The sequence below is a fragment of the Patiria miniata genome, unplaced genomic scaffold, assembly GCF_015706575.1.
Source record: "Patiria miniata isolate m_02_andy unplaced genomic scaffold, ASM1570657v1 HiC_scaffold_20, whole genome shotgun sequence".
Lineage (NCBI taxonomy): Eukaryota > Metazoa > Echinodermata > Asteroidea > Valvatida > Asterinidae > Patiria > Patiria miniata.
In genome coordinates, this window is record NW_024037059.1 from 36,317,927 (window position 1) to 36,330,946 (window position 13,020).

The 13,020-nt window shown below is 40.3% G+C and overlaps 1 protein-coding gene across 1 annotated transcript; it reads left to right on the forward strand.

The window, feature by feature from the left end:
- Nucleotides 1-485: 485 nt before the first annotated feature.
- Nucleotides 486-11,960, forward strand: LOC119728907 (guanine nucleotide-binding protein G(s) subunit alpha isoforms XLas-like). The gene is made up of 5 exons (XM_038201336.1): nucleotides 486-685; nucleotides 4,228-4,914; nucleotides 6,208-6,340; nucleotides 6,609-6,668; nucleotides 10,495-11,960. The coding sequence occupies exons 2-5, from the start codon at nucleotides 4,314-4,316 to the stop codon at nucleotides 10,565-10,567; spliced, it is 867 nt and encodes a 288-aa protein (XP_038057264.1). The 5' UTR covers nucleotides 486-685; nucleotides 4,228-4,313; the 3' UTR covers nucleotides 10,568-11,960.
- The last annotated feature ends 1,060 nt before the right edge of the window (nucleotides 11,961-13,020 follow it).

Sequence of the window (13,020 nt, forward strand, 5' to 3'; positions counted from 1 at the left end):
GGAGGGGAGGGGGGTAGTGTCGCATTCTCATGGTTCTCCTCTACCACATGTTTTTAATTATCTCTATTTTACCTATTGTATTGGATGTGAACTTTTAATGTATTTTTATAGTTTTGATTTTTCCAGTGGCACTATCATTGTGAATTGATCTGTGTTTTGTATGTATGTATAGTCTTAATTAAGTCATGTAATTTTTAATTGATAGATGGCCCATTGAAAATCATCTGTCAGGTGACATGGCTACCATCTGTAAATAAAGCTATTATTATTATTATTATATCTACACAATTCCACCGTTTTTAAAGCCAAACGACCTCCGTTTTCAAAAGAAATTGGCGGGGGGGGGCACTTTTTATGCTAATGACTTGCGTAGAAATTCTCATTTGACTTAGTTCAGTGCACCCATAATCTGTGGACTGTGTGCAGCATGTGCAGCGATCATCGTGTTTTCGTTATAGCGCCCTCTTTTTGTATGGTTACTATTATATACTGATGAGGGCGCCCTTCAAACAGCACCGTGCGCTGTCGATGTCCAGCATGTCCAGTGAATTTTTTGTTTTGACATTTTTGACAAAATGTTGTCTCTTGTCTTGTGTGTTTTAACTTAAGTGCAACATTTTCAGATGATTTTAATTATTGGAATGAAACGAAATATGCCGTCATACAAGTGTGAAGGCCTCTTTGGGTATGCCATTTTCAAAATTCGGTAAAAATTGTGCAACCTGACGCCGCTTCTGCGATTGTGTACAAAGTCTATGGTATGGAGAGTCGAGAAAAAAATTCTAAAAATTTTCTCAGTCCCAGATTCATTTCTTAATTTTTTTTCATCATTTTGCAATGAATGACCATCATTCATGTAATTGAGATGATATGAAGAAAAACAGTGGCGTCAGGTTGCAACATTTTTTCCTTCTTTATTCGTTTATCGGTGGCCGCTATAATTGTACAAAAATGTATCTAGCCTAGCAGTAGCATGCCTAGGCATGCTAGGCCTAACCAGTACGGTTTCGATCCAACTCGGACCCAAACCAACTCGGACCCAAACCAACTCGGACCCATGCCAACTCGGACCCACTACCAACTCGGACCCACGCCAACTCGGACCCACTACCAACTCGGACCCACAACCAACTCAGACCCACTACCAACTCAGACCCACGACCAACTCGGACCTACGACCAACTCGGACCCATGCATGACCAACTCGGACCCATCATTTTCAATCATTCGACATCGTTTGAAATAACAGCAGTTTATTTCATTTTTAATCCAAACTTCAATGTAGCGAGTATACAAATTCAGAACAGATCTTTATAGAAAAATGAAATTGGAAAGTATGACATTGAAACAAACACTGTCAAACAAAACATATTATTTAAAAACAATTAACTCACTAATTTTAAGTAAACATTATAAGTCAATAAATAAAATAAATAATATATAAAAATGAAGTCTATTCTAATCTCTATTTAAAAAGACCCACATAAACACCATTGCCGATTGCATACACTGCAAGAAAAACGAAGGTTCCATATTAAACAAAAAAGTTAAATCAAAAAAGTATCAAAAGTTAAACGGATTCGTAAAAGAAAAACCTACAAAATTCAAAGCCAGCATGTGAATTAAAAAAAATGATCAAGTTAAATCCCCTGCAAAAAGATGCAATGTCAATCGTCAAAAACGAGTACTAGATACTGGAGCCCTGTAAGGCCTTACAGGTATAGCTGCCTGTATGTTTGACTATAGATGATGTTCCACGGGGGAAAAAAAAGTTAAATCAAAAAAAGTATAAAAAGTTAAACAAATTTGTCAAAAAAAAGAACAATTACATGAAATGAAAGGCCCAAATAGTTATTTCAAATTAATAACTTCCTCACTGAAACAAAATGTGCCACTTAAAACCACTTGTAACATGACACAAAGGCCTGCAAAAACGAACAAGCAATTTATTTCTTACTGAAAATTATAATCCTTTGAATTTCGTTTGGAAAAAAAATCGAGATTTTGAAAAAAATGTATCTATATCAAATTGTACACATGACATACGATATGCCTAACCTATACTATACGCTACTAATATCTCTTGGTTTGGCAACACATGTCACGGTTTCAAAAAGCTAAGCTCGTTTAGTTTCATGACATTCAAAACGATAAGAGTTTAGCAACAGTATTTACTGTACGCATCATAAAATACGGCTCCACACAGCGGCAATAAAAATTAAAAGAAAACAACAAAACTAAAAGCCCCATTCTGCCCAATATAATTACAGAATATCTCCACTATATAAGCACTGTAACATTAAGATGACCTATAAATAAAATCTCTGAAACTAATGATTGAGTCATTATTGGGTCAGAGTTGGTCGTGCTTGGGTCCGAGTTGGTAGAGGGTCCGAGTTGGTAGTGGGTCCGAGTTGGTTGTGGGTCAGAGTCCGAGTTGGTCGTGGGTCCGAGTTGGCATGGGTCCGACTTGGCATGGGTCCGACTTGGTTTGGGTCCGAGTTGACCTGATACCACCAGTACCCCATATGAATAAATGTTAGCCCATGATAAATGTGGCTGAAATAATGGACAACCTATCAGCCACAAAATGCCATTATGCCCTGTGCTTGGAAGGTACAGTCTAGTCATGCAAGTTGTTAGGGGTGGAGTGTCATGGCCTAGCTAGCTGGACTCATGTTCTGGAGTTTCAGAGGCATCAGTGGCGTGGGTTCGAGCCTGGGTACACTTGTGCCCTTCAAAGCAAGGCACTTAACCATTATTGCTTCATCCTTCAGATGGGACATAAAGCCGTAGGTCCTGTGTGTTGTAAAACGCACGTTAAAGAACAAAGTAACGCTTATTGCTTAGACATTAGAGAAGGGGTTCTCCCCGGTGTTTCTGGCAAGTGCGTAAATCCTCATTCATATGGCTGCACTCTCGAGGAAGGAAGAAAATTAAATAAGGATTGGAATAATACGTGCGGACAAATCTGGACACGCCGGAACCATTCGCGGTACAACTATAGAATACAGGGCCACTCTATTCTATATCCATGCATCCATGGCTGCATGGATGCGCAGTAGAACTCCCTATTGCGCCCTCTTTTGATTTAAATTTACTTCATGCCCACCCCGCATCCACACATCCAAGACGGAGTGAGTAGGTAGTTGTTTTTTTTTTAGATATGGAAATAAAGTAGTCAGTCCTAGGGTAAATATAGTAGTGAGTCCTCTAGAGGGTAGTACATGTTTAAATAAAGTAGTGGATCCTAGGGTAAATAAAGCGCCCTCTATTGATAACAATTTACTTCATGCCCATGCACCCCGCATCCGCGCATCCATGCATCCACGACATCCCAAGCCATCTCACTCGGCATTCTACGCACTTGTCAATAATTCACTCTCTACAGCGCCCACAATTTACTTCATGCCCATTCACTCTCTATACCGCCCTCTATTTAGTTTCATACCCGTACTGTTTCATCATACCAATGTCACATCATTCTCAAAAGAGTGCCATTCTACTCAACAACCCCTCTCCTCATATCCCATCCAACTACAATTTTGAATTCTTGAAATTTGGCAAGATTTGTCTGCAAATCTGATGCTTGTAAAATGTAATTGCGACTCAGTCAAAATTTGGCAAGCACATATATCTCTTATTTTCTCTGACGAGAGGAATCAACCTAAAAGTAACAGAAATGGCATGTGTACACTATTTGTGCATACATGTAAGTATGTAAGTACCTACCTTACCGGTAGCTCACCATCGTCACGACCCTCCTGGAATCTTCTACATGTTCATGTACATTGTACCGCCATTGATTTATTCATATCAGTAGTGTGAACAAAAAAAATGTACATTTTCTGTAATTAATGCCAATTTAACAAGTTTTCAAAATAAACAATTTATTCTCAATTCTCAAAAGTCACAAGCTCAATAGCATTGTTTATTCCCCAAAACGAACATTTTTGTGGGCCTACTATATGGAGTTTTATTTCTAACCCCATGGCAAACCCATAGACCATTATATAGGCCGGCAAACATGACATTATTTCGGTGTACAAGATATTGCACTAAAGTATTTGTTCCGTTCCAGAATTTGTGAGTTGCTACAACAAAAAAATGAATTCAGATTAGACTATTATTCAGAAGAGGGAACAAATCATTCTAAAATGCTTCCAACAATCATCAAGATAGTTTTATGACAAGAGTCAGTCTCCTTTTTATTCTTTGTATCAACAGCAATGTACATGTAGAAGTCAGCGTGCCTGCCATGGAGCAGGGGAGCCAGCCAGACAGGCAGCCAGCCTGCTGGGCAGCCAGCCAGCATGCCTGCCGTGGAGCAGGGGAGCCAGCCAGACAGGCAGCCAGCCTGCTGGGCAGCCAGCCAGCATGCCTGCCGTGGAGCAGGGGAGCCAGCCAGACAGGCAGCCAGCCTGCTGGGCAGCCAGCCAGCCTGCCTGCCGTGGAGCAGGGGAGCCAGCCAGACAGGCAGCCAGCCTGCTGGGCAGCCAGCCAGCATGCCTGCCGTGGAGCAGGGGAGCCAGCCAGACAGGCAGCCAGCCTGCTGGGCAGCCAGCCAGCATGCCTGCCGTGGAGCAGGGGAGCCAGCCAGACAGGCAGCCAGCCTGCTGGGCAGCCAGCCAGCATGCCTGCCGTGGAGCAGGGGAGCCAGCCAGACAGGCAGCCAGCCTGCTGGGCAGCCAGTCAGCCTGCCTGCCGTGGAGCAGGGGAGCCAGCCAGACAGGCAGCCAGCCTGCTGGGCAGCCAGCCAGCCTGCCTGCCATGGAGCAGGGGAGCCAGCCAGACAGGCAGCCAGCCTGCTGGGCAGCCAGCCAGCATGCCTGCCGTGGAGCCAGCCAACCTACCAGCCAGAACTCAAGACCCAAGAACAGTGCAAAAGTGGAGTCAGACGCATGATTTCTCAGAGTGAGTCAGATTATGTTTCTCTTGTTCCAATTCCATCCCGTCCTATTACTGTGTGTTCAACTGAAACCACCCTTGAAAAATGAATTGCAAATCTTCCATGCTGTCTTTCATGATTTGAGTTTACAATTTCATTAACCTCTAAAAAATGGTCAATCGACTCCATGGGAAGCAAATTTTTGCATCGGCACCATTAGTGGGAAGCTTGCCCCCTGGATCCAGCCCCTGCTGCAAGGCTCCAATTAATTATATTTATCTAGTGCACTGCCTTTAGGGCATAAACTTTCTTTTGAAGCAAACCACAGCAAGATAACAGCCAGCCAGCAAGCCATAGGGACATACTTTTTTAAATATATGTGTAACACCTATTAGTAAAATGCAAATTTCACTTTCTAGATGTTATGTCCCTCTGAAAACTAAAGGCTATGGGATCTATGTCGTTAGGGCTTAAGATGGGTGTGGCGGTATCGATTGATAATTGAAGTTTGACTGGTTGCTTCAATTGAGGTGCGGTAAAAATGCAGCACAGCTTAAAAGGGCCCGGGTTGCATCCACATGGTGTGTGGGTCCTGGCAACGGCCTGGAAACCCCAGGATGCAGTGCGTTAAAGGTGCGGGTGCATAATGTATTTCCATCCCTCTTGATAGGGCCGTAACCCTGTAATCAGTGCTGGCAAACGCTGTTACGTCCTCAGCTCACTAGACCCCGTAAAGGGGGATTGGCTGAGGGTGGCGCCCGTGTTTGCACTCTCCTGGTCCTTGGGGGCTGGATGGGCGGACCCGACAGTCAACAATTGCCTGGCCCTCCGGGGCCTGCCATTTGTCCAGCAATAGCCCTTACTATACTCAAAGCATGTGTGGCTTGTATCCTGGGACCTTCTCATGGTGGCCCTGTTTAAACTGACCTAACCAGGACATGACCTGCTCATTGAACATGAATCACATGTTGCTTCATATCTTAATTCTGCATGGATTCTGACATTCAAAACTTACAGATACATTTTTTTAAAAATTTGCAGACTTATGTTGCATAACAAGTCCTTCCAAATGTTATGCTAAACAATAAAGTGAAGACATTTGGTATATGAAACACTAGCAATGTTTCTTCTGTGTGCTCTTTGTTTGCAAAGTAATCCTCTAAATGTTGCATCATGAAACATGTAAGCAATTTTCACTGAGAAGGTCGCATTACATGTAATTGGTACTTTCTGTGTTTCTCTATTTTCTCCTTAAAAAAAAAGTGAAGCAAAGAAATAACACTGTTTCTCTTTCCCCTTTTTCTATTGTATTTATTGAGGTCATCCTCGGCTGAAAACTCACATCCTGAAAGCAGAGGCTGCAAGAAGCTATAGACAGAAGACAACAGCAACTGCCATGACAAATCAGAAGACAACAGCAACTGCTATGATAAATCATGATCTTTACCCAAGGTGAGTAAGGCGATCATCCTAGTAAGCTTAGGGATTGCTTCTTATTTTCTCAATCAATAAGGATCTTGTCTTTCTTAACTGCTGAAATCCCCAAACCAAATATCACCAACAGCTCGTCTTTCGAAAACGGCTACTTCCCTATCGAAATGTAACCCTTCCTGGCTGGAAACCATAGCTGACAATCGCCCAGAGGTTTTTACAAGATGTTACATTAATGCTTTGTTTGATAACTGGTTCTGAATTTCTTGATTTACTTTTTATATTACAGAAATTTAAAGAAACAGTCCGAAGGCAGGATTAGCAAGAGACCATGCATGTTTATTTTCGGGTAAGAATACTTTATTATTACAAAATTGAGACCATTAGGCAGGAATTCCTTCAACCTTTTTCATAGCTTTTGCTTTTAAATTAATTGTTTATAATGAAATTGTAGCTCCATACACTGGCCCCACCAAAAGTTGCCTCTTTTAAGTCAAAAAATTGGAAAAGCAAAAATTCAAAGATGTGTGTTCGATGCTTTTAAAGGGAATGTACATCATTGGCTTTTGCTGTAATTTTCAGAAATGAACTATTTGGGGGGTTAGTATAATAGATCAAATATTGTTACACTGACATGTTTGAAGTTTTGTGTTCGAAAATGCTGGAAAAAACAAGAAAAACAAAAAGATTCAAGTAGTCTGGTTCCCTGACTCCACCAAAGATGAAATGGATAAAAAATACTAAATTGTACGGTAAGGGAACCAATCTAGCTGTTCATGAACATGGAACCAATAGCTAGCAAAACAAAATTTAGACTAAAAAAAGAAATGGTAAATTTGGAGCAGTAATTGAAAAATAGTTAGGTTTTTCCAACGGTGGTCTGCCGACCAGCGTTGGAAATGTATACAAATACAATGTATACCATTTTCTTGAAAATGGATTCACACCAGGTGCCATAATTATACAGGATGCTTAAGCATGTCATTTACCAACATCCTAGTAAGGTATTTCGTAAAAATTTGGTAGTTTTATTTTTCGATGTTTGCCAATGTTGTATTTTCCCTTTAAACAAACTCAATTTCAATGTTTTGTTTGAAATAGTCAAAATTAAGTTATTTTTTATCCAATTTTGGAATCTGCATCTCTCTCTTAAAAAGGGCCTTATTTTGCCCATGAATGAACTGGCTACGGTGGCCCACAACAGTCACGGCAAAAGCAAAAGCGCCACGGCAAGCGCAACAGCGCCGCGGCAAGCGCAACAGCGCCGCGGCAAGCGCAACAGCGCCGCGGCAAGCGTAACAGCGCCGCGGCAAAAGAAAAAAGCGTCGCGGCAAAAGAAAAAGCGCCACGGCAAGCGCAAAAGCGCCACGGCGAAAGCAAAAGCGCAAAGGCGAAAGCAAAAGCGCCACGGGTTTATTGGGCGTAATCATACATGCCGCTACTACATCAAAAAATAAAATGGGAAGGAGAATGGCCGCCACTAGGAATTCTTATTAATCACAGAATTTAATTCTTTGAGAAGTGATTTTATGGCTGAGAAAATAGCAAGGCCAAGGAAAACCGGTCAGTGCAAGCAACGTTCAGGAAATAAATCGTCGATATTAATTTGTTGTAGGATAATTCCAAGATTATTCCAAGAGAGTTGCTGCCGTGAATCAGAGTTTATAAAGGAGTGGGACTCACTATCAGCACCATCAGGGCCGTTCCTCATTTCTTTACATTTCGTGGGATGCAAAACAATTACGAGGACGGGAGGCTCTGTGAGCTGATGCAATTTTTTGAAGAGTTTTTTTCCTTCCGACTAGCATGCAGAGAAGAGTTCCGTTAATTTGAGACTTAGTTCACCCATGGGCGTCGCGAGGGGGGTGGTGAGGGCAAGGGGGGCGCTTCCCCTCCCCTGGAAAAGCACCCAAAAAAAAGGAAGAAAAAACAAGAGAAAAAAAAGAAAAGAAAAAGAGGCGCGAAGTCATAGTGGTGTAAATGTAATGAGTTGGGGGGGGGGGGGGCAAAATGTCCCTGCCCCCGTCTAAAACTGAGAAATCCTGAATTTGTTCAGAAATACAAGAATGTTTTGCCTCCCTCTAGAAAAAATCCTGGCGACGCCCATGAGTTCACCGGTGTGTATACCAGTGTAGGCACACACTGAGCTGCCCAGAGTTTGGATATAGAATTAGAAAGAAAGAAATTAACTTAGAACCTAGAACTCATTTTCCCAGCCACCCCCAGCTCAAGAAACCAAGAAGCCGAACAAGACCTCATGATGCTTAGCGATAGCGATGATGAGTAGCCCTGTGGACAGTCTTCCACATCATCGCAGAATCAGCCTGCAGGGCAGAAAGAGGGCTTGTTTCCGGCATCAAGGGGCGGGCGACGCAAATAGTTCTGTATTCAATCGAAACAAACCAAACGGCTCTTTTCAGAGCCACCAAATTTTCATAGAAGAGCTTAGAACTGTGCATCTGAACGATAACACTTCTCCTTTGTTTAGTGTCTCTCCGGCCCTTACCCCCCCCCCCTTTTTTTAAAAGTTAATTTCTTTCTTTCTTATTCTATATCCAAAGCCTTCGCCTGTGTTACGTTCCTTACATGAAATCCACAGCCTAACCTCCTCTGTCGAAAGCGTTGCAACTGTCTAATAGAACGATCCATTTCTCGATTTGTGAGTTCTCTTCAGCTCAGTCGTGTTTATTGGAAAGGGGCGTAATCATACATGCCGCCACTACATCTAAAATTAAATGGAAAGGAGTATGGCCGCCACCATGAATTCTTTTAATCACAGACTTTAATTCTTTGAGAAGTGATTTAATGGCTGAGAAAATAGCAAGGAAAACCGGTCAGTGCAAGCTCTCTGGGAAATTCTAACCTAATGGGCCCGCGGGCGGGTTACGTGTTGACAAGCCTTACCCACCCACTACAGCAGCCCTGCAGGAGAGCCTTAATTGACTTACTAGATGTGTATCAAGGGCGGATCCAGAACACAATTTTTTGGGGGGGCCAAAAAAAAAATTTGGTCCCCCAAAAAAGTGGGTCAAAAAATTATTGTGTGGGGTTCGGGGCCCGCTTAAGGGCCCCGAAAAAAATTTGGATTCTTGATGCTCTGTGGTGCGATCTGAGCAATTTCTGACCACCTTAACCAATGTTTTTTGAGGAAATGATGGTGGTGTACTCATTGCCTGCCTTTATTGCGATGTCACATACAAAAAAAAAATTGGTTTCGTTTTGGGGGGGCCATGGCCCCCTTTGGCCCCCCCCCCCCCCCCCGGATCCGCCCTTGTTGTGTATGATATACTGAAACAGAAAAAACTTAACTCATACACTCTGGGCAACTCACTTGTGTGCCTACACTGGTGTACACACCGGTGAACCAAGGCTCAAATTAACGGAACTCTTTTCTGCATGCTAGTCGGAAGGGAAAAAAAACTCTTCAAAAAAATGCATCAGCTCACAGAGCCTCCCGTCCTCGTAATTGTTTGCATCCCACGAAATGTAAAGAAATGAGGAACGGCGCTGATGGTGCTGATAGCGAGTCCCACTCCTTGATAAACTCTGATTTACGACAGCAACTCTCTTGGAATAATCTTGGAATTATCCTACAACAAATTAATATCGACGATTTATTCCCTGAACGTTTCTTGCACTGACCGGTTTTCCTTGGCCTTGCTATTTTCTCAGCCATAAAATCACTTCTCAAAGAATTAAATTCTGTGATTAATAAGAATTCCTGGTGGCGGCCATTCTCCTTCCCATTTTATTTTTTGATGTAGTAGCGGCATGTATGATTACGCCCCTTCCCAATAAACCCGTGGCGCTTTTGCTTTCGCCGTGTCGCTTTTGCGCGCTTGCCGTGTCACTTTTGCTTTTGCCGCGGCGCTTTTGCTTTTGCCGCGGCGCTTTTGCGCTTGCCGTGTCGCCTTTGCTTTTGCTGCGGCGCTTTTGCGCTTGCCGTGGCGCTTTTGCTTTTGCCGTGACAGTTGTGGGCCACCGTAACTGGCCCTGTCGGTGTGCAAATTTTAATATTGTAAAGAAATCATCCAAAACTTCAATTCACTGCCATTTAATGGCTCATTCAACAGTGAATAACTCCTAAATTAACTTGCTATAGAGGTTGAAAAAAATGTAATATCACTGGAAATGTATTTTGCTATTTTCTTTTGGGAACCTTTTTCCAATTCCAGGAGGCAACTGATGTTGATAGAGACAAATTGCCAAGGAAGAGCGGAGCTGGATGTTGATTTATCACCATGGTAACACCAATTATGGTATCAACAAACAATTGTAGATTTTGGCCAAATTTTTATGCAAGGTGAACCCTGTGCCGTTTTTTAAAAGCTTTGAAATCTGACTTTTATTCATAAATGCCAGATTTTGGCAAAACAAGAGAATTTGATTTGCAAGGTTAACCCCTTGTCATTTTTGTTTGTTTTGAATGTTAAGTTTTCACCACAAAAGCACTCCTGATGCCCCTGAAAACAATGAAATACTGATGTGTGCTTTTGTTTGATAGGTGTTTCTGGGTATTTTCGAGCACAATAATTTTTTTAGCAAAAATTTTATAAATTTGCAATGCTAATGCTTGCAAAATTTACAAACTTTGATTTTCATCAAAGTTATGCTCTACATGGAATAGAAAAGATTGGCAAGTGCGTATTCCATCCTAAAGGTGCTTCTGAGTGATTTTGAGAAATGTCAAATTTTTACCAAAATCTTTTTTTTTTTAGTTTTTTTAAATCACATATTTCACCAAAATTTCAAATGACATGTTAAACTTCAGAAAGGATAGATTTATCATTGTTTTTGTTCAAAAGATGTTTCCGAGTAATTTTGAACTCAGTCAAATTGGAATCGAACTTTTAAGTAACATTGCAAGGTTAACCCCACTTGCCAATTTTACAAGCAAATTTGAAGCCTGATTTTTCATCAAAAATGCTCTGTAAATGCACTTGAAAGGGTTATAATATGTTTGATTTGGTTCTGAAGGTGTTTCTTAGAGATTTTTGTCAAAGTAAAAATGTGGTCAAACTTTAAAACATTTTGCAAGGTTAACCGGTTGCCAAATTTAAAACATTTTCAACTCTGGTATTTCATCAAAAACGCAATCTAAATTCTCACAAATAGATTAAAACATGCTTGATTTGGTTCTTTAATGTTTCTAGCAACCCAACTTTCAATTGTCAAATACCTATGGTTATAAAAATAAGTGCAGGAGTTCAATTTTGTATCAAGTACGATTCCAGTGTTCCAAATTGCCAGCTACATGTAATTTCATTTATAATGAAAAATGTCGTTTTTGATGCAAAATTTCAGGTTAACCCCTTGTTATTTTTTATGGAAAATGTAAGGTTACCCCTTGCAATTTTTGATGAAAAAAATGCCATTTTGGATGGATAAAGTAAGGTTCCCCTTGCAGTTTTTGATGAAAAATGCCATTTTTGATGGAAAATGTAAGGTTAACCACTTGCAATTTTTAATGAAATATGTAAGGTTAAACCCTTGCCATTTTAATAAAAAATGCTGTTTTTGATGTAAAATGTAAGGTAAACCCCTTCAAAAATGCAGATGCAAAATGTGAGGTTAATCCCTTGCAATTTTTGATGAAAATGACGTTTTTGATGCACAATGTACAAATGATGTAAGGTTAACCCCTTGCAATTTTTTGATGCAAATATGTAATTTTGTAAAAATTGTAATTTTTGAAGAGAAATGTACGGTTAAACCCCTTGCCATTTTAATGAAAAATGCCGTTTTTGATGCAAAATGTAAGGTTAACCCCTTGCAATTTTGATGAAAAAGGCCGTTTTTTGATGCAAAATGTAAGGTTAACCCCTTGCAATTTTTAATGAAAAATGCCATTTTAGATGAAAAATGTAAGGTAAACCCCTTGAAAAATGCCATTTTTGATGAAAAATATAAGGTTAACACTTCTCAATTTTTGATGAAAAAGGCCGTTTTTTGATGCAAAATGTAAGTTTAATCCCTTGCAATTTTTGATGAAAATGCCGTTTTTGATGCACAATGTTAGGTTAACCCCTTGCAATTTTTTAAGACAAAAATGCCATTTTTTTATGCAAATATGTAATTTTGTAAAAATTGTAATTTTTGATGAAAAATGTACGGTTAACCCCTCGCAATCTTTGATGAGAAAGGCTGTTTTTGATGCACAATGTAAGGTTAACCCCTTGCAATTTTTGATAAAAGAAATGCCATTTTTTAATGCAAATATGTAATTTTGTAAAAATTGTAATTTTTGATGAAAAATATACGGTTAACCCCTTGCAATTTTTTTATGAAAAAGGCCATTTTTATGATGCAAAATGTAAGGTTAACCCCTTGCAATTTTTAATGAAAAATGCCATTTTGCATGAAAAATGTAAGGTTAACCCCTTGCAATTTTTTTTATAAAAAATTTAATTTTTGATGAAAAATGTAAGGTTAACCCCTCGTAACTTTTGATGAAAAAGGCCGTTTTTTTGATGCAAAATGTAAGGTTAACCCCTTGCAATTTTTGAGGGAAAAAATGCCATTTTTTGATGCAAATATGCCATTTGTAAAAATTGTAATTTTTGATGAAAAATGTAGGGTTAACCTTGCCATTTTAATGAAAAATGCCGTTTTTGATGCTTAATGTAAGGTTAACCCCTAGAAATGTTTGATGAAAAAGGCCGTTTTTTGACTGATGCAAAATGTAAGGTTAACCCATTGCA